At 40.0% G+C, this 21,562-nt stretch overlaps 1 protein-coding gene across 3 annotated transcripts in view; it reads left to right on the plus strand.

The window, feature by feature from the left end:
- Window positions 1-21,562, plus strand: part of LOC102683809 (microtubule cross-linking factor 1) — a 79,221-nt gene that overhangs the window by 10,227 nt on the left and 47,432 nt on the right. For all 3 annotated transcript variants that reach the window (XM_069191612.1, XM_069191614.1, XM_069191613.1), the window contains exon 3: window positions 2,362-2,520. In XM_069191612.1, the coding sequence (XP_069047713.1) occupies window positions 2,362-2,520 (159 nt within the window). The remainder of the gene's footprint in view (window positions 1-2,361; window positions 2,521-21,562) is intronic.

The following is a 21,562-nucleotide window of genomic DNA, read 5'->3' on the forward strand; positions in this document are numbered from 1 at the left end:
GCTGACATTTCCTCTTCTCCAAGTCTTGGAATTGTAGTGAAAACAGTCATTCGACTGGCAGTTAGGCTCAACCCAGTTAACCCAACCCACTTTGCTCTTAGCTTGTTAGCCTGGGGAGTCCTGGCCGCAGCTGGCTGTGGAACCTGTGTCAAGCTCTGAAGCTGCACCTCAGCTAATAAAGAGTCTTTTGTTTTCTCGTTCGCAATCTTCAGAAGAGTGTTCTGGTAGGAAAAGAATGCATCAGGCCCTTCGTTATTGTTGTTCTTTACACTTTCTTGATAATTCATTATCTTTCTTGTTGCCCACCTCTGTCAACCCCAGAGTAGAGGCAATATTTTTAGAGTGTCTACTGTATAGTATCTATTTTGGAGTATCTATACAAAAATGATAATCAGTCTCAAACCAGAACAGGGAGGGTGAATATGACTAATTTAACACCTCTGAGGTTGATATTTTTAAGTGCCATAAATTGCATGTGGGCAGACTGAGACCAATACAGATTTAAATTTTGACTAGAAATGAGTTTTTGTCTCAGTTCTCCAGCGTGTAATGGCCTATGGATTAATGCTGTGTGTAATCTAAACCCCTTCTCTGTGAGTGTTAACAGAAACATTGACAAATTTAAAAATGGGGCCAAAAACTAAGAATATAGTCTCGCTATCATACAGTATGTTTCCCAGCTGGCAGGACTGGCTGTCATTGCATTTAGCATTGACTGTATCTATAGTATCTAGTTTTCAGTTCAACACAGTAGCTCTAGAACAGGAGCTACTTTTCTAATGAGTCATTTTTTACACCTGTATCTACATGTAGATTCCTGTTTCATTCAATGTGATGTATGCAATATTTCTTTGATAATGAGAAAAATCTGTATATTGTAGGAGCGGAATATCTACTGATAATTGTATATTGGGAAAGAAGGTGAAATCCCAATCTTGCACACTTCCGCTTCCCTTCGCTTATCTCTCTTGCCTTCCCCACACCTCCCCATCTACACCCTTGCAGCAGCTCCCTGGCTCATTCCAGTAAAGGTGAGGGAGGTTTGAGCAGTCTCTCCAGGCTCAGATACTGTAGCCTGCATTCACTCATCAACTGAATCAACTTACTGAAAATGGGAAAAAGAAACGTGTTGAGTGCAGCTCATCGCCCTCGTTGGGATTCAATCACAGTCGCTTCTGGGCTCAGAACATGCACAGAGACGCTCTGACCCGAACAAAGTACTTGTGGTAAATGTTCTGCTGTGGAGATGCGTACACTCTACAAAATGTAATTGGAAATGAGACATCGTTTAAAAGATGTCTGAGCACAGTGTCCTTTCCATTTTCCACAGATGCCATCCAGTTGATTTTTTTTGGGTTGGTTTTCATCCAAGGCTTCTAATACCTACAGTACTTTGTCTGGTTAAAGTCACTTTAAATATGCTGTATTTTTACGTATCCCTTGAAGGAAAATTAAAATTGAAAATTTAAATAACTGTGTATTGCTCTACATTTATACTAGCACATCAGACTGAACTGTAGTAACCAACTGCAATTGTGTTAAATAGGTAGACATGTCTAATACATCTCTGATAATCTTTGCCGTTGGCAAAAAATAGAAATGTAAACTGTGTAATGAGTCTCACTCTCATTTCTCATAGTTTCCCTTTACAGATGTTTTATGATTCTATAAACCAGATGAATGTTTGGGTTGACTGCCCTAAGAAAACACATTTGTGAAGCATTTTCGTAAAGTGTAAAATGTAAATAGTGTGTGAACAGTTAACATGTTTTAAATCTTCATAAGTTCTAAAATTGAAAGTCTAAATAGTTTTGATGGCCACTCATCAAAACTATTTTATTTCAGTATTGTCACAGTTTCAAACCATGCTTGACCAGTGCTGATACATCAAGGTTTGGTTTTTACCAAAGAAATCATAAATAGTGATCCTGAATTGTCACTGTGGAGGCTGTTTAATTTACAACTCATTGTAATAGTAGCTAAAGTTGGAGCGGTGGCTCTGTGGCTCAGGATCTGCGCCTGTGGCTGGAAGGTTGCCTGTTAAAATCCCGCGACCGGCAGAGGAATCCTATTCCACTGGGTCCCTGAGCAAGGCCTTTAACCCCAAATGCTCCAGGGGTGCTGTACAATGGCTGACCCTGCGCTCTGACCCCCAGCTTCTCTCCCTATCTGTGTGTCTCATGGAGAGCAACCTGGGGTATGCGAAAAGACAAATTCCTAATACAAGAAATTGTACATGGGCATAAAGTGATCTCTAAAGATTCCTGGCCCAACATACTGAACTTTAATTGTTCGTTTTTCCAGCATACTTATACAACATTTCTGAATTGTCAGGAAATCGCATTTGTGCTTTGTGAACAGGTTGCCAAAGACGTCTCGGTTCGGCTTCACCACGAGCTGGAGAGTGTGGAAGACAAGAGGGCGAAGGCAGAGGATGAAAATGAGCTCCTTCGCCAGAAGATCATCGAGGTGGAGATTTCCAAGCAGGCGCTACAGAACGAGCTTGAGCGGGTGAAGGAGGTCAGTACACCTGTGGAGCCCGCGGGTCAGCTGGTCGTTGTGCTGTTACTGTCGATGGGTGCATTTCATGAGACCCGGATACTGTGACAGGGGTCAGCAGAAATGGCTGGACTTTTCCTGTTCCACAGAAGATGGGCTCGTGTAATACAGATGGAATTGCTTATTCATTGAAATGTGACATTGAGAAATTTAAAGAATGAATGAATTTAAGCATCTGACAGAAGCTGCTTGTGGTTTGCTTGTGTGTGAGCCCCTGTTGGCGTGATGGTCACAAAATGAGGAGGAGCTATTCTGGTTTATGTAGGCCAGATTAAACTAATGAGAGGGGACAGAATGACAGGTAGAAGCCAAAGTAGAAAAGACACATATAAACACACATGTATTGGCTAGATGTGCATTTTATGCTGTTTTCACAAGATAACTGTGATATAATAATTACATCCCAGAATACGACACCCATGATGTCAAAGAAGAGATAATAACTCTTATCCCACCTATTCGTTAATAGGTCAGGTGTTATGTCATACCTTATGTCATTGCTCTTGGTATGTGTCATTTTTATATTTTTGGTTTGATATAAAAAGGATACATTTTAGCTGCTGTACTGATTCTTTTTTTGCAATACCCTGATTTTTTAACCCTGGTCCTGGAGCAGCCTGTTGTCTGCTAATTTGGTTTTCATTCCAGCTGAACTATCGACATTAATTGAAATGTCAGTTACACCTATAATGGCACCTAAATAATTGTAATTTTGAAAGGTACTTAGATGTATGTCTAAACATTCAACAGCAGAAGAATGTCAAAACAAAAAGTCTAATAAAGGCACTTAAATGAGGCTGGGAAACTGCTGTACTAATCTTTGCTGTGTTTCTAGATCTACAGTAGGCACACAAAACTTTTGTGCTCTCTTACCAAGATGGGGTTGTTAGTTTTTTTATGAACAGATGCTCTTTACTAATCCTAAAGGATGATTTTGCTTCAAATATTATAATATTTAATGCAATAAAATATTTTGAAGCATATAGTACTGTGAAGTTGAGATGTATGGGTTGAGAATGAAGTTGTAAAAATGTCTTGCAACCAGCAGCACAAAGCGTCGAAAGTGGTGATGTCATCACTGTTAAGAACTGATTTGGCAGTGGCTATTAAAATATAAATTGCCAAAACAGACAGACCATTTTCTGAAGAAATATTATCTAACAGAAATACGTTACAATGTAAACACTGAACTAAGATGCACAGAACTGTTGTTGGTTAGTCTGAAACTCAGAAAAAAAGAGTAAATATCAGAGAGACTGCACTGAAGAATTCAGACTGTTTTCGTTTTTTTAGTTTTCCATAGGTTTGTCAAGAGACACAACTGGGCTTTGCATTCATGGCTTTTCTTATTTCTTGCTTTTTTATTAAATCAAAGAATTTTCAGTCTTTTAATTTACTTTTTAAATGAAGAAATGTCAATGGGCTGTTTGATATTGGCAGGAAGTTGTGCTTTTTACACCAGTTTTCTGTAATCCAGAATGCTGTGTCTGGGGTAAAAAAAAAAGTTTTGTTTGTTATTTTTTGATTGTCAGGGATCAAGTTAAGAAATATGCCGTTTCATTTTCCTAATTTGCTGGCCTTGACAAATTGGAAGGGGTTTAGTATCTCATTTTCTGTTGAAACTACATGGCATGTACCGATGATCATATGAGTACAGAAAGGAATGCAGTACAGCTACTCTGAGCAGGACGTTTAGTGAAATGATCTCAAAGAACACTCCTCTGTACTCTCACCCATTAATCCCAGAACAGTTTCTTTAAAGCAAACTAAACACAACAGGACTGCTATACTGCTGGTCTGATGGAGTTTGGTAATTGAATCCCGATTTTGTCATTTTTCATGGTCCGCTGGATGTCTGTTTTTCTTAAGACCCAGTAAATAACTAAAGCAAGATAGACTTTGCTCTCCAATTGTTATGCTTTTTCATTGATATCTGGAGAAGCCAGCTTAATAATTTATCTTTTACTGGTGGTGGCTCATAAAAAGATAAGGCATTGAGAGGGGTTTGTTCCTCCGTGATCAGGAAATGTAAATGCTAAGGGTTGTAGGAATATATATAGAGCAGCTGAGGAAAGCTCTTTGGCCCAGCCAGCTGCGTCTTTGTGTGTGCACATTATTCCTCAGGTCATGGATTCAAGTCTGGTCGCTGGGCCAAAGAATAGAGCCCAGCCAGTGTGTTTGTAGAGAGACAGAAAGCTGTGGGCTGGGTGAATAGCTTGAAACCATGTGAGGATTAAGGGACCAGCAACAGCTGCTCGGAGCCGTGCACCCGGGCTATTCTCAATCGACATGGCCGGCTTGGGGGCTGTTGGGGAAGAGGAAGGAGAAAAGGGGATTTATTTTTTTGTCCAAGTGCCGTTTCGTAACAGCTGATGGTCCTTTTATCAATGCTGTCGCGAGGTAGAAAGATAGATACTTTATTGATCCCGTGAGTGAAATTGCAGTGCAGCAGCAGCTTAGCACAGTCAACACAGCACAGTGTAACGAAATGATACAATAATACAGGAATACAATACAGTCAGTACAGTCAGTGAGAAATGCACTAAGAAGAGTTACCCCCTCTCCAGAACACACTAAGAACAAACCAGAACAGTACACAAGAAGATGTATTGCACATTATAAATATAAATATATTGCACAAGTCCCCAGCATATATTACACAAAAAACAAAAAACAGTTGTAGACGGGAAAAGCCAGCAGATGTAAGCAGAGTTTACTGTTCAGTCCAGAAACAGGTCAACAGGTCAGAAGCAGACACCTACTGCTTTGAATGTACTGCTATAGAAAGAAAGACCTGCTGAGCTTCAGTGGGCTGCCAGATGTGAGTTGCAGGGTGATATGATAAGATAAGATCAGATAAGATCACTTTATTAGCCATATATAATTTCTTGCATTAGGAATTTGTCTTTTCACATACCCCAGCTAGCTCTCCATGAGACAAACAGACACACAGACAGCAGTTGGGGTGAAGGGCCTTGCTCCGGGGCCCAACAGAGTAGGATTCCTCTGCTGGCCGCGGGATTTGAACCGGCAGATCCTTACCCACAGTGCCACCACTCCGTATGGCTGCTGGCACGTGAATTTCATCATACTGACATATTCCATTCAGGACGTGGTCCCAGCTTGCATCTTGTATTCCTAGAAACTGTCTGCAACATTTACCCGAAGGAGCAGCTTCCTGATGGGGGTCGAAGGGTGGTATGAATACTTGTTCAAAACTACGATTGACAATACTGTGATTGATGAGCGACACTGAAGACCTAAAACATATAAGGAAGTGTAATAATTCAGAAATTGAAACTCCCTCATTCTTTTAATTCTGGAAGGGAATTCGGAAAGGGAGATAGTCTATTATAATTCTTTCACTGGTAACTTTAAACCTTGAAGCATGAAATAATTCTAAAAGCAGTATCCTTGGTAGTGGAGGAACAGGAAGGATTATAGTAATACAGTATGTTTTTTTGAGAATAATGAAAATTAATAAAACTCAACAAATTTGTTTGTCTTTCGAAGTTTGCTGCTTGATAAATGATGAGTCTTTTTGTTGCATTTTCACACATTCCACAAACATACTGTATATAATTATCAGTTAAGTGTAAAATATATTTGGGGAATTGCATCTCACCTATTTAACATCCAGTAGTGTTTCAGGCCAGAAAAGTATTCCGATCCAGTTCAGTGTAATTTCAGCACGGAGTCCAGTTCAGTGTAATTTCATTTTATTTTCTCTCCCGGGGAGACAGTAACCTTCCTCCTGTCTGGAAACAGACACCCTGTGGGTGTTGCTGCAGTCAGCAGAATTAAGAAATGTTGAAGTTGTGGTCAGTGGCAAAGGGTTCTTTCAGCAGAGCCAGGTCATTATTGCTTTCTGACTTAAAAATCAATTGAAAGAGCAGAAAGCAGATTTCATCTCTCCCTGCCTGTGTTGGCGTGGGGGATGCCAGGGAAGGAATTTCATTGACCTAGTTAGCTCTGTCTTGATGCACTGGAGAACAATCTGAACACTCCACCTTCTTCATCATGCATGTTCAGACCTGACAAATATACAGTGCCTTGTATGTGGCAATGGATTCTCTAATGCTATTAACACTGCTTTTATTATTCATCAGTGAATGCGAAATTAATATTTAGCATTATTAGGGTTTAACTAAATATTAATAAGGTTAATTAATTAATAAGGTTTAACCAAACCTAAACTAAACTCAAAACTGTAAAATTAATTTTTTTTCCAACATCTATTGATAATGTGAGATAGGACTATTAATATATTTAACAATAAAAAATGACTTGTTTTTCAGACTGCTATCCTGAAATTCATTTGTCCCATAGATTGCCTTTAACAACAGCCAAAATGACTTTAATGCGAATACTGAATCGTATAATTAATCTTATAATTAAAGCCGTATCTCACGGCAAATCTTGAAATCTTGGTAAAAGAGCTTCACCAAAAGGAAACAACTCTGTTTTCACATACAGTATATGTTACTGTGCAACAAATTTAGTTGTGCTGTCGAAGAGATATGGTGACTGAAAGCAATCAGATTTAATTAAAAGCAGAATTCTTTTACGGAAGATCAATAAAATGATACAAAGAACGCGGGTTCATTCGACTATCAAAACTGGGCGGGTGTCAATGTGCTTTCTCTTGTCCTTGTCCAGTCTAATAGGCAAAGTCAGCTGTGGACATTTTCACATTAAGCAGTACTAAGTGAGTTTTAGGTTATGGACGTTTAGAGTAAAACCTTAAAAGCTCACATGAGCAGAACAGGGTGAAGCTGGAAACATTGCTAATTCATTACATCACAACACAGTTTCCTTTGTCTTGCCACCTCCGCACCCCTTTGAATCGAATAAAGTTATGTTCTGTCAGCACTAATTATTCCTCGTGCGCTCAGACTTCTCACAGTCACCAGGCGTTGTAAGCTTTCCCTTGACCACTGTAGCTGTTCACAAAGCCACTAATTAAGCATTCATTTTCCCTGCAAGCAGCAAAATCACTTGCAATGTATTCGGTAATTGCACATTTATTCGTTTGTGTCACCTTTGAATTTTCAAATGGGAAAGATCTCAGTTTTTATGTAAAAAAGTGAAGTGCAGGAGTTAAGAGATTAAAAAAAGTGTCGTAGGCTTGATTTACAGCGTATTGCTGTACTGACTGTACTGCAGTAGTGATGCTCGTGAATTCTGGTCAGTTTCATTGGAAGATTGACAGTGCTTCTATATCACCTTCAATATTGAGGAAAGTACAATATTCTTTCAATGTACTGCATATTGTGGAACAAGTAGAGGCTAATTCCATGCAGAAAATTAAGTTAAAAAATGCCCATAGCATGTGTTTTATGTGATTAGTCTTTATTTTTTATATTGCACAAGTATAGGCAGTTAACCTATACTTTTGCATTTGCAGGACCCCACTCTAACAAATAATAGTATATAACATCATCTTAAAGAGGCTCTTCAGGATTGTTTTCCAACTTTGAAATGTTGTGGTATTTTATCCAGTTTTGGTTCACGTTTTATCAAGTATTGCCAAGCTGTGTACAAGGTAGCCCCACCAGCATTTAAATGTTTAGACTTGCTAGCTTTTAGAGAAAATCCTCAGACAGAGCTGAAAAGCCAGCAATCAGACTTTGTCCAGCTGTCAAAGTTTGATAGGACAGAACTTGATAGGACAAGTTTGATAGGACAGAAAAGTTTGTAGGACAGAAGATTATACATTATTCAGTATTTCTGACAGTAAAAGTTTCTGAAAATTGTTTGTATGAATTATATTCACTCTGCAAACAGTAGAAGCATTGAAAAATAATTCATTTTTGCTCGTGGGAAGGGCATGTTATTTGACTGTTTTGCAACTTTAAATGGATCAGTGTTATTGTATATGTAGGGCTTTGATTTAAAAAGATGGCATAGTATAAAAAATGAAGTGAAATGTTAAGTAATGTATAGTAGAACGTAGGATGCTCTGTGAGATTAAGCTTCTCCTTAGAGTTTAGTACTGTTTGTCAGTTTACGGCTTTGTTTCCAGAGCAGGGAAAATAGAGGAGTAAGACCGAGACCAATACAAAACCTGTAAGGAAGATGTGCAAGCTAGCACATGAGGAAATGGACAAGAAAACAGCAAATCTAAGCAGATCGTCGTTTCATCTCAGAAATTGAATTGTAAAAAGGCTGAAAACTAACGATGATGTAAAATGCAATTCTGCAGACCCGCAGATAGATACTTGGCAATAGTTGTTGGTCTCAGAATTTGTTTGAAAACTCAGTTTTCAATTGTCTGACTGCTGCTACACCCATTCATAATTTTTTATTGAGTTACTACTCCAGTTTACCGTAAAAAGGAAAGATTCGATCGCTAAAACTTTTTAAACTTTTAACATCTTAAAAATGTCCTCTATGACTGTTTTATGATTGTTGAACTTGAACTTGAACTTGAACTTGAACTTGAACTTTATTGCCATATGTAACCGGTACTGGTACAATGGAATTCTTACTTACAGAAAGTCTCTCGGTTGTAAAACAAGTGTAAAAACAAAACAAAGTGCAAACAGTGCATCAAGACAATGTACAAACAAACAATAGACAATGTGCAAGTAAACATGCAGGCAGTTTGAATGTAAACAATACAGACATGTAAACAATGACTGGAGACGTACAATAAATAAATTACAATGAGGTAGATGGTGATGGTGTGGGTGTGGTCCGAGGGGGATGGCTAAATGTGTTCGCCAGTCTCACTGCTTGTGGATAGAAGCTATTGAAGAATCTAGTGGTGAGTGTCCGTATGCTCTTATATCTCTTGCCTGAGGGCAGTGGGGTGAAGAGCTCATGCCCAGGGTGGTGACTGTCCTCTGTGATGGCCAGAATTCTACCACGGCAGCGGTCCTCGTAGAGCTGTTTAATCTCGGTGAGACCGCAGCCAATGATCTTCTGGGCCATATTGACCATTCTCTGCAGTGCCTTTCTTTCTCGCGAAGAGGTGTTGCCATACCACACGGTGATCCCGTTGGTGAGGACGCTCTCGATAGTGCAGCGGTAGAAGTTCACCAACACATGTATTGGCATCCCCCATCGCTTGAGGCACCTTAAGAAATAAAGGCGCTGCTGAGCCTTCTTCATGAGTCAGTGTTCACAGTCCAGGTTAGATCTTTAGAGATGTGAATTCCCAAAAACCTAAAGCTGGTGACTGTTTCCACTTCCGTTCCATCAATACTGAGTGGGCTGTGAGTGTGTGGCCTGTGTCTCCGAAAGTCCACTATTAGCTCTTTCGTTTTCTTTATGTTCAAGTCCAGGTTATTGCTATGACACCACCTAAGCAGCTGTACAACTTCATCCCTGTAAGTGGACTCGTCATCATCACTGATCAGTCCTATTATAGTGGTGTCATCGGCAAACTTGATGATGCGGTTATTGCTGTGTCTTGCTGTGCAGTCGTGAGTAAATAGGGAGTACAACCTTGGACTCAGACAGCAGCCTTGTGGGGTTCCAGTGCTCAGGGTGAGTGGTGTTGATGTTTTATTGCCTATCCGCACCTATCCGTGGTGTTGTGAGCAGAGCTGGTGAAAGAAACAGCCCAGCAGCAGTTCTTTGTTCCTCTGTCTAGCAGAGATCTGCTTTTCTCTTCTTTTGTCAGAATAACTCTTACTCTTACCAGATCCTTACTGCTACACACATCTGTCAGGACGCTTGCAAGAGCACCAGTTACCTCAAGTACTCGAGTACTGATCTGAGTGAATGACTTGGTAAAAGCACTGAAAAAGTGTGGATTCCAGTTAGTTTCAGTTTGACAGAGAATAATGCTGTATGTTTACAACGTTTTGAAACACCTATATAATCGGAAATATTGAAACTGTCAAATATCAATAATTTAATGTTTAAATGTAATTGAAGTGTTCTTACATCATTAGATTCATATCTGACACAGTTAGACCCATGTGTTAGTTTTTTAAGCCTTTCTACAATACATGATCAATTTCATATTTAAGAGCTCGTGATTGTAACACACTGTAACAAATTAATGACACATCGGTTTATAAGTCATAACATGGTGTTCAATAAAGGTTCTAATTACAGAATTATTACAAAATACAGTCATTAACCAGCACAAGATGTGCAGCAAAGAACAATTTTATAGAAAAGAGGAAAAGTTGTAATATTTAAATGCAATGCCAGGCTATCCAATGGTAACTACCATGGCATATAAGTGTGGCACTTTTGATTAAGCAGTCTGCTTGAAGCACAGCTAGTGTGAAAATTTTCTATTTTGCTTAACATGTGTTCTGCAATAATTTGGAATTTGCAAGCCATTTGGACACCAGCAGACAGGGTGAATACATGTCAAATGTAGATTTGTGTTAATTAAATACCACCAATGGTCTGCAAACACCGGTAGTGTTTATGTCCTTATTTTTTCGTAACGGATGTCTAAATGGCCAGTTGATTTAATACTATTCGGAACATGAAATGGCCTTTTATCTAACATTGCAGAATCCTACAATACAGATACCTACTATATATAATCATGTGGCTTCTGTCATTCTGAGAATCATTCTGCTTGACCAACTCTCTGTGGTTTCTAACATACTGGGAGCTGTACAGGCACTGTATAATGCCTGCAACCATGTCCAGCGCCGACAAGGGAGGGCTACGTTATCAGCATTAATGAAGCTGTGAGGCTGCAATGATACAGCAGCGGTTTCTTTTGAAACAGATGGTGGGAGGAGCTTTTGTTTTCATGTTTAGCTGAGCACAGAAAACAGCGCTGAAGCCTCTGGTGGGTTTAGCCCACTCCTTCCAGTGTGCCACGGCGCTGACTCGACAGCATGCACTGCTTCAGGGGCCTGGAAGGGTCGCTGGCAGATCTGATCCGGCCGACTGGGCTGCTAATTAGGATGCCAAGGCCATTCCTTCCCCTCCCTTTTCAGAAAGGCGGAGGAGAAAGAAAAGGCTTCACTTGTTCAAAGAAGAAATGCGCGGCTGAAAAAAGGTGACATTTTTGTAAATGAGACAGGAATGCTTCTCGATTGATCCGTTTGAATTTCCTGGGTCGGAGAACTCGTGTGGCAGCTGAGGGGAATAAAAAGCCCTAAAGGATCTGGGGAGGATTTCAATGGAGCAGGAAAGATAAATGTGTGGCTTTGTGTTATTCTTCATCTTCCCTCCAGGAGGCGAACCCAGACACACACACCCATACACACACTGGTGTGTCAGAAGTGTTCTTGCCAGAGAAAACAATGCTTTTCCACGGGCTCATTATTGAGTGCAAATATCATATTCAAATATGATCAACAAGTGCTGTTTCAGCAAGACCATACCACGTCCTGGGTCAAACAAGATATGCAGGCAGGTCTCTAAGTCATTTTCAATGGGTACAGTTTTGAATCGAGTGTGTTTTATTGTGATTGTGGTTTTTATAAACTCAGTCGTTAGTTTCCTAGGCCAACTGAACTTGGAAGCTGTGTGTTTTTTTTACAAGGTGCTTGTGTGTGCATTTTTATTCAAGCCTAACCTACTGCTTTTGAGATTTCTCCTTTTTTATTTCTCTTTTTTTAAATGTACCTTAATAGCACCATAATAGCATAGTTTGGTACACATGAATCCTGATGCAAAATCTATTACATCCGCTGAGTTTTTGCTGAATGATGTGTTCCTAAGTGAAGTGCCCTTTTAGTACTTTAAGGTGTACATGTCGCATATGGGGCTGGAAATATATATATGAAAATATATTTTTACATTATTATTATATTTAAATTATTAAAAATGAATTGAAATATTTACTGGCTGTGTGTGAATGGAGCTTAAAGCGAAAATTGTTAATGTCTGTAATTTTACCTCCAGTGTAATACCTACAGAAACGCCTAGCCATACTGTTCAGCACTGTGTTTCCTGGTGATCCCGTATTTAAATATGTTGAGGCTGCACCCAGGACACTTGACTGAAATGTTTGAGGTTAATAATATCCTAGGGGCCAGTGTCCCACAGTGGTTGCTGTTTCAACAATATCTATCCATTTGTGCTATGTGCTTCTTTGCCAGACTGTGACAGCACTTCTACCATGCCTTACAGTGAGAGTACTATGGAAAAATGCCAGACAGGCTTTGTCTAGTTACAGAGCTCATTTGACAGCAACATATTGAAGAAGTCTTTCCCGGGTAAAGTGTTCAGCGCAGCAAAAGACCACACATGAAGTAAAGCTATTTCAAAAGTGGTTACTTTAGTTTACTGTGTGTTGGATAACCATATTGAAATGATTTTCTTTACTGCAAGCTCAAAAATATTAAGTAATCTGAGTCAAAACCCAAATGCAAATAGTTGGTGTTTCTCTGTGAAGGTTTAACGTGCTGATTTTTAATGATCTTTTCGGTGCTGTAAGTAGGGGTGGTCTCTGCTAACACCCTAATAGCAGTTCTCATTAAGAAAAGGATCACTGCATAGTACCATTAAAACACTCTGCTGAGAAATATGACAAGGTGGGGTTTTCACATTCCGTTAAGCGAAGGCTGTTAAGCTTGGGTTTGTTTGCATTTGCTGTAAATATAGTTGTAATAAAATGAATGCTGACTATCTAGAGTGGCTTCACAAGCTCTTGAGTGTCGTGTTAGGAGTTTCAGGTACTGTACAGTATATAGTGTGTGGGAAAACCATAAATCCCAAAGAGACATACAGAAATGTCCAGCATGTTGCATTATTGCAGTCCATCTCCACTTCCAGAGTAAATCCCACGCGTGGTATTTCTGCAGAGAGCATGGCTCAGAGCTGATAATGGGCCGGATGGGAGCTGAGAGAATGGAGGAGCATTAATGATCTGCATTATACTGCAGTTTCATCACTCCTCAGACCTGGATCGTTCATAGAGTAAATGGAGCCTAAGTGCATGTGAATGTTGTGCATAATCAACCAGAAAAGCTTCTGTCTAAGCAAATAATTAGGTTAAAGTGAATTTGTTAAAGTGACTGCTGAGGTTGAAACAAAAACCTGATGATACTAGGCTATTCATGAATTGAGTTTGGACCCCTGTTTTAAATTTGTTTTTCAATTAAATTTATATATATTCCTTATTTATATCATCCCAAGAAAGATATATATATATATTTGATATATATTTTCACATGATATTTTTTAATAAGGATATATTATTGCTCCTTGGTTTTCAAATATGTTTTCACTGTTTCTTTAACATGACATTTGTGCATCGTGCATTTGTGGAGTGTCAACCGATGCTGTTAGTTTTTTCCTAATGACTTTATTTTCTGACACCCCTCCCGTGTTTCAGGTTTTTTTAAAACCCCTTAAAGAAAAAGTGGGTCATTATGTTCCCATAATCTCCCGAATGGTGCGCTTCCTGGATGTTTCAGTTCGACATGGAATTGAGTCCTTCATTAACTGTTAATGTTATTGTGTGTGATGTTTCTTGAGCACATACTGTACATGCCCAGAAGTGAAAAACGCCCCACTAATGGCATTGGCCTACTACACTACACTACACGTAGCAAACAGCTTGGTTTTTTCCGTCATATTTAAGACAGAGCCCCTGATTTGAAAGCTTTTTGTGCTGGATGTGTAACGGGGCTCAGCGCACTGATCCAGGTACAGAGGTGATGTCACTCCCCTCTGAATCCCTGACCATGCTCAGCTGTGCCTTGGCAGAGGACCTGGTCTGTTGGCCTGGTGGAGTTATCCCCTGTCCAGGGAGTGGAGCTGGGGGTCCGAGGAGCCCACGTGTGACTGAGGTCCAGTTCCTGGCAGGGGCAGGGAGAGCTACACTTATCACACACGTACCAGGAGAGGAGAAATGGGTCTGGTTGGGTGGCATGGCGCGGGGGGGTGCGCAGTGTGGGGGTGGAGGCCTGCCTCTGTAGTCCCAGCTGTCCCGGCTTCTAGACGATGAGCCCCAGCTGGGCGCCCCGGACACCCCCCAGAGGGACGAGCAGGGACACCCCCGGAAGGGTGAACTGGGCACTGGCAGTCCCGGAATTGCACCCGCGGAAGGCTTTCTTTTTCTGCCTGTCCCATCATGCACTTTCACCGGGGAAGGCGTACTGTACACACGCACTTTTTGTTTTTTCACACACTCAGTCCTTGTTTTGTTCTTGCCTTACGCGCCCTGCTCTCCAGACTGGCTCTTTTTTTCCTAGGCTGGCCCCCGTTCGATAGGGTGAGCCCAGCCTGGGGGTCACGAGGCACAGCGGTACACTTTCTTTTGGCCTTTTGTTTATTTTTCACTCTTTTTGTATTGTTTCGGATCCCTTGCTAACCTCACATCGGCGCTTCTGTCCCCTCGCCCGGGGTGTAGAGTTTTTACTGCCTTTTCGCCACAACGCCTCCTACACCACACCGCTCACACGATTGACAACTGCTCTAGAAATCCAGCCTCCCGTATGCTGTACGAAGTGCTTTTTCTGTATCGTTGGGTGCTTTTTCTACACGCTTCTTCATGGTTGCTCAGGGCCTGTAAGGTAAAAATAGACCCCTGTACATTCTCTGCTCTGAAGGTAAAAGAGATTTTATACAGTGCTTACCAAGTGCCTCCAGTGTAATGCTGACCTCACTTCCTAGTTGCACCTCCATAGTAAAGAGCAAATGTCTCATGTTTTTGGTGAAAATAAAAATATGCTGGGCTCCACAATTCAGGAATGAGCCCAGTGTTATTCTGGCCTAAACCCAATGCTAAACTAGAGTTTGGCACCCTTAAAAGTATGCTGTAGGTTTCCGAGAAGAGTACTAATTTAGACAGGGGCCTATATTAAGCAGTGAAGATTCAGGCAATGTTTTACTGGGAACTGCTGCTCTCAAAGTTTATTTTATGTGTTAAGATTTTAACCTAAAAAACTGCTGTCACAAAATAAAAGTTGCCTTGGAAAATCAACATTATTTACACACAGTATATTAAAGTTCTGAGCTTTGGAAAATGACATATGTGTACTATGAAAAGTCACTGTGTCATTCTTTCTTTCTAGGATCAATGCACATATGCCGTATAATTTATAAGATCACCAAATTAAATCAACACATCCAGTCATTTAAAGCAGAGTTATCTATTTTGAAAATTCCCAACTGCAATTGACCCAGATAGCTTTTCTGAAAAAGAATTAGTTAATTCCCTACAGTCACACTGTACATAGTGTACTAAATGGAAAAAAATCATTTCACTTTACTTTATGATTTACAAGAATATTTATGCTAAGCAAATGTAGCTCTGTTCTTGCTTAATGCCCAGAAAATGACCCTTGATGTAGATGCTATAGTTAGAACAGATATTTAGAAATCTAAAGTGCAAGATTATTTTGGGGAAAAAAAGAATATAAATTGTAATAGAAAAAATATTTTTAACTAAGAATAAAAATGTTATATACATATTTTAAGATTTTGTGTGTCTTAAATTTCCTTAGTCATTTTATACCATAGAAAAGGGAAATAATTTGAAAGCTTATTAGCTCAACAGAGACAAAATATTTTTTTGCCTTTAAACTAGAAGGTTTTAAAATGCCAGATACTCTGTGATATATTCTAGTTAAAAAGTCAAGAAAGGTTTAGTGATTGTGGAGCATGCGAACCTTTTGAAAGGGTAATTATTTGATATAAAGATGTGATCTATCTTTGTTTTATAGGCTTGATGATATGTTTTTGTCAACTGTTAAGAGAATGACTCACAGACTTTAGAGTAGGCAGTTTTCTCACTAACGTTTCCTTGATTATGCTGAAAAGCACCGAGGCTGGATGTTGCCTTACTGTATTTCGGAAAAGGTGGTTCTCTATGTTGCATGCTGTTAAAACTGGGTCAAGTGGGGAGCTGTAATAAAAGCTGACATTTAATGTCTTACTCTTCTTCCTTGTGCACTCGCATCGAGTAACTTTACAAATACCGGAAACTGGAAACAGTTCTTGTTTGAATTAAGTCAAACCGTCCATAACTAAAGTCCATCTGGGTCCAAAGGATTCTGGAACTTTCAGGTTTGTTTCAAAGTGTTTGTATTTTGAATAGTATTGAAAGTGTTGAACTGCATCCAGAACTATTTTCCTTTTCTCCTCTTTCTAGAGCTCTTTCTTAATCATCCCCAAATCAAAGGCAGAATCTATGAATCCTAAGGTTTTTTCTATCATTTCTTTAATTTCCATGATGGGCATTTTTGTTATTCATTGGTTTGGTTTAAATAAGCTGTGCCCCAAACTTTGAAAAATGCCCTGTATACAATTTGTTTCTTAGCAGGAGATTGTCTCTTCCATGTCTTTTAAATCATTTTGCATACAATCTAATTAGTATTGGATTGTGCACCTAGAGCTGAAACAGAAATACTACAAGTGAATAAGAATAGAATCCAGTACCCTCTTTAATATTTTTATTTTTGATACATAATATGACTGTTTACTCTATACAATTTTACAAAATGGTGTGTTTCCAAATTGTAAACATAAAAACAGTACATTAATGTCAAAATTAATGTCAGTGTTTCTGCCGTCTAGAAATCACAGTAAATAACGTTTCTTGTTCCTTAGCCGTACTGTTTGATCCTTTGAGACAGAAAGATTTGCTTCGTTTCGAGATGACGAGGGCAAGTGTCGTGTAGTTCAGCTTCTAAGTGTGAAAAATAAAAAAGGCTGGCGCGTGCTTCTCAGTTCAGCTTGTCGGATCTCATATCTGGAAAAAGAGTGAGGTGTGTGACAGGGAACTCAAGTAACTCTCCCTACTGAGGAGATTTCATTTACATTAGTCCCTTAAGGCACCACAGAAGCCAAGGTGCTGAAAAGCATGCAAAATAAATAGCTGCTTCCACTAAAATAATAACTCCAATATTAAGAAAAAAATACTTAAGTCTGAATCACTTAATGAAGTGATCATAATGTACATAATGGGCAGGATGTGCCACAGGTTCATTTTAAAGTTTAAAAAGTCTATAGATTGTATACCCATCATTATTTTAACTATAGACATATGCACAATGGAAACGCGGCAGTCACAACATCTGCTGCTCATTTGGCGCATTATGCCAGTTATTTTTATTTTCCAAATAGGATATGTTTTGAAGGTCCATGGGATAATCAGATACCCAGCACCCAGTCCTGTGATGTCATCAGCGTTGGGCTTCAGGGGAAACCCTGTGGGTGCCTCATAAGCAGCTTCTTTTTAAGATCATTTTTATTATGTACCATCCCAGTCCGGGCCACTCGTTATTTACAGACACAGCTCACTGGTAATAATAATAATAATAATAATAATAATAATAATAATAATAATTAATTGCTTACACTTATATAGTGCTTTTCTGGACACTTCACTCAAAGCACTTAGGAAATGGATGGCTGGATACTTGACTAAATCCTGTTAAAATACACTTACTTGACTGATATCCCTTCTAGGTCACATTTTTTGTTCACTGAGGAAAGTGGTACCAGGAGTTAGGAAATAGTAGTAGTACTGAAATATTTTGACAACTCTGTGCAAGTCAAGAGAGTCATAAAATAGGTGTTCAAGCCCTGTCTACAAAAGTGTAGTGAATAATTATAAAAATAATAATTCCTTGCACTTACAGTATATAGTGCTTTTCTGGACACTCCACTCAGAGCTCTTTACAGGTGATGGGGATCCCCTCCACCACCACCAGTGTGCAGCCCCACCTGGATGATGCGCCAGAACGCTCCCCACACACCAGCTCTCAGCGGGGAGGAGAAATTCCAGTAGCGATTACAGTGGTACAGTGATGACGGGAGTAACTGTGCACAGCATCTGGCCGATGACCGGGTGCCACCGGGAGGAGCAGAGCGCCTCTCACTGACGCCGCTGTGAGCCCGCGAGCCCCTGAGGTCTTCCAGCAGCTGCTGAGGGAGCACAGCCAGGCCATCCCAGGCCCAGCTCAGCAGGGAAACTGGCTCGCCCAGTTGCGCATCGCTGCTGGGGGAATTTGAGTCACAGTCAGCAAGTGCCATGAGCAGGGCTCAGTCCTCACAAAGCCTCACCTCTGATCACAGTGCTCAGTGACTGAACGCTGTTTATTGGTTGAGACACTCAGAAGTTCCTGGAAATGGCCCCCCTTTTTTCAAGCCATTGATCCTTCTGGATCTCTGGTGTCTGTTCTTTGATAGCGAGGCATCCAGAAATGCCCATACTCTCATTCAGCTGTCCCGCAAAGCAAACCTAATATGAGGTCCTGCGGGACAGGATTATTTTCTTAAAAAAGAAATAATGTATAAGCTTGCACAATCCTCCGGAAAAGAAAAAGAGTGTGTGCTGTGTACACGCAGGTGAAGCTCTTGAGTCACTTGAATGTGATGTGCCCTCATCATGCTGTAGTCTTCCAAAGATGTCTAATTCTCTCATCAGTTTCTGTTCTTCAATTTCGTTTTGTTCCTGAACGGGACGAGAGAATAAACTCAAATTTGGCTTCAGTACTCGGAGGCCAGACTCCAGCAGGTGGTTAGTAAATCCTCGTCTGCTGCAGACCTGCTGCGCTCAGTGAAAAAAGGTACTGTCTGTTGCCTCCTGGCCGATGTGTTCTTGCCTCAGGTGGGCACAGGAAGCCACTGCCAGCTGCCTCCCTTTGTAATCCACTGTACATGCAGAAGCAAGTGTGGGTCTCAGTACAGCCCGCTAGGTCTCTCAGCTAAAAAGAAACAACCATGATTAGAATTTAAAAAACATAGTTTTAAAATATATAATCTCAGGCAACTACAACTGCAATAATAGAAACATTATTTTTCTTAACCTGTAATAATTTTTACATGGATGTAGTTAGAGTACAGTTTCTGAAATCACATAAACTAGATATCCATGACAACAGCCGTAGGCTACACTGGTTTCAGGATCATGAGAGTGTGCAGAACTGAAGAAAAAAATGAGAGGCACACTTCACAGCTGTGAGGAAATTATTAATATTTCTGGCACGAGAAGACACTGCAGAAAATGCTAAAATTGCTCAAGTGAGAAACAGTCCTTCATGTTAATGCCCAGCAATGAAGTGATCATAATGTACATAGAGGGTATAATGTGTCACGGATTATTTTTCAATTTTAAAAAGTCTATATTTAACACCCATAAAATTATATTTTAATTATTTTAGCTATTTACATATGCACAATGAAAACACAGCAGTCACAACATCTGTTGCTCATTTGGCACATTATGTGAGTTAACATTTTCTTTAATGTTTTTCTATGGTTTGAATAGCATTGTTCTGCGGGCTAATCAAATACCCAGCACCCACTCGGGTGATGTCACACAAGTGTTGGGCTCTCCGGATTTTAATATTTGAGTGGAGTTCAAATTGTCGAAAATTTGGGTTGGTTTAGAATACACTGCAGGTGTCGCCTTGAGGAAAGACATGCTTTTAATGAATGCAGAACAGCAAAAAATAAAACCGTGCTCCACTTAAAGACTGGAGATTGCCTGGTTGCTATTGGCAAGATAGATGGCAAAACCTGGAGATCTGCAGGCCACAGCCTAGAAGGCAGAGGGTCACCACACTGCAGTGGCCACAGCACAACAAAAACCAGGAAGAAATTACAAATCATTTTCAAATCAGTACATATCAACAGAATGACTGTAGCTTACCGTCTGCTTGACAGTTATCTGCATGATTGAAGGGCCCTCTGGGTCAACGATAAAACAGTAGTTGAGAGACTTAGTCATCTCTTGTGGTGGGCCGGAGAACATCTGGAACAGTAAGGTAGTGGCAGATAGAGTGTCAGTGTGTTTTGTTCAATAATGAATGCCTTTTTTCCTTCGCTGATGGAAGACCGACTTCATGTGGAGGTGTTAAGTTCAGTTTTACGTTGCTTTACGTTGCTCAAGCCAATCAGTGGGGCAGAGGAAATATGATGACATGAGGTGAAGACAAGAATGCCTTTGGTGCAGTGTGAAGACAACCTCGCCAATCAGTGGTACAGTACATTTACAAAGACCTTGAGAAAATTGTTTACCTGTACTGTCACAGTCCAGTTCTTTTCCTGACCTTGATCCAGAGACATTTATGGCCCTCACCAGGTCCATGAACCAGAGATCTCAGTGTTCAGACAGTTTTCATCGGGTGGTTGCTGTGGCACTGGAAGAGTGGTAGAACATGCCACAGCAGTCTGTCGAGAGGAGTACAGGTCTGTGCTTCAACGAGACCAGAATTGTGTTGATGCTGACAAAGGTTATGCTCAATGCTAGATTAGCAGTGGTGTATTTTTTAATATATGAGGCACATGATCTTGAGTATCATTTTGTTCCTTCAGCAGTCTGGTGTAAAAACATGTACTGTACAGCTGTGGTCACTAGCAAATATTCTGAAAGCAGGCCGAGCTGATTGTTGTTGTGAGGAACCTTTAGGTGGTTAATTAAGGTAAAGTTGTTCTATGGAAGATGGAAGAGAAGTGTCTGGGGAGCATTTATCTTCCTTAACTGTGAGAATAAAAAGGTTTAGCTTTGATGATGTCCCTCAGCGTCTATTCACTTTTATTATCTTTACAAGGTCTGTGACAGGAGCTCCAGGGAGGTGACCTTAAGGTACTTGAACACATGATAAAATTGAGATGCTTGGTCAGTGCTGACACTGAAGTTAAAAATTCATTAAGTACGACATCAGTGCTTTGCACTGCACATGTAAAGACATTACCATCTTGTCCAAGTAATTTCTTTCTGTCCCCAAGAACCTATCTTGTTAAATTTAAATTGCATATTTATAACCATTATGAAATACAGGTTAGTTGAAAACAAAGGCAGCAGTTTAAAGACATTGTACGCCAATGATATGACAAAGAAATGTAGCCATGCAGGAGATTGTCCAGTGCGATTGCTATGACATTTGCTGAAATTGAGTAAGTTTGCCTCAGGGATTGTTTGTGATTATTATAAAAAAAAGAATGAAAATGTTCTCCAGATATTAGTAGTTCTCTTCCTCTTCTCAGTAGGTGTTCGTCTTGGTTCCATCCACATGTTCTAATTTTATTGCCCTCAGGTGTGTTGCCAAACAATTCATGACCTTTTGTGACTATAACAACAGCATTAGAAAAAAACTGGCAAGTTTTGTGAGCA

This window comes from Lepisosteus oculatus, chromosome 6, assembly GCF_040954835.1.
Source record: "Lepisosteus oculatus isolate fLepOcu1 chromosome 6, fLepOcu1.hap2, whole genome shotgun sequence".
Taxonomy (NCBI): Eukaryota; Metazoa; Chordata; class Actinopteri; order Semionotiformes; family Lepisosteidae; genus Lepisosteus; species Lepisosteus oculatus.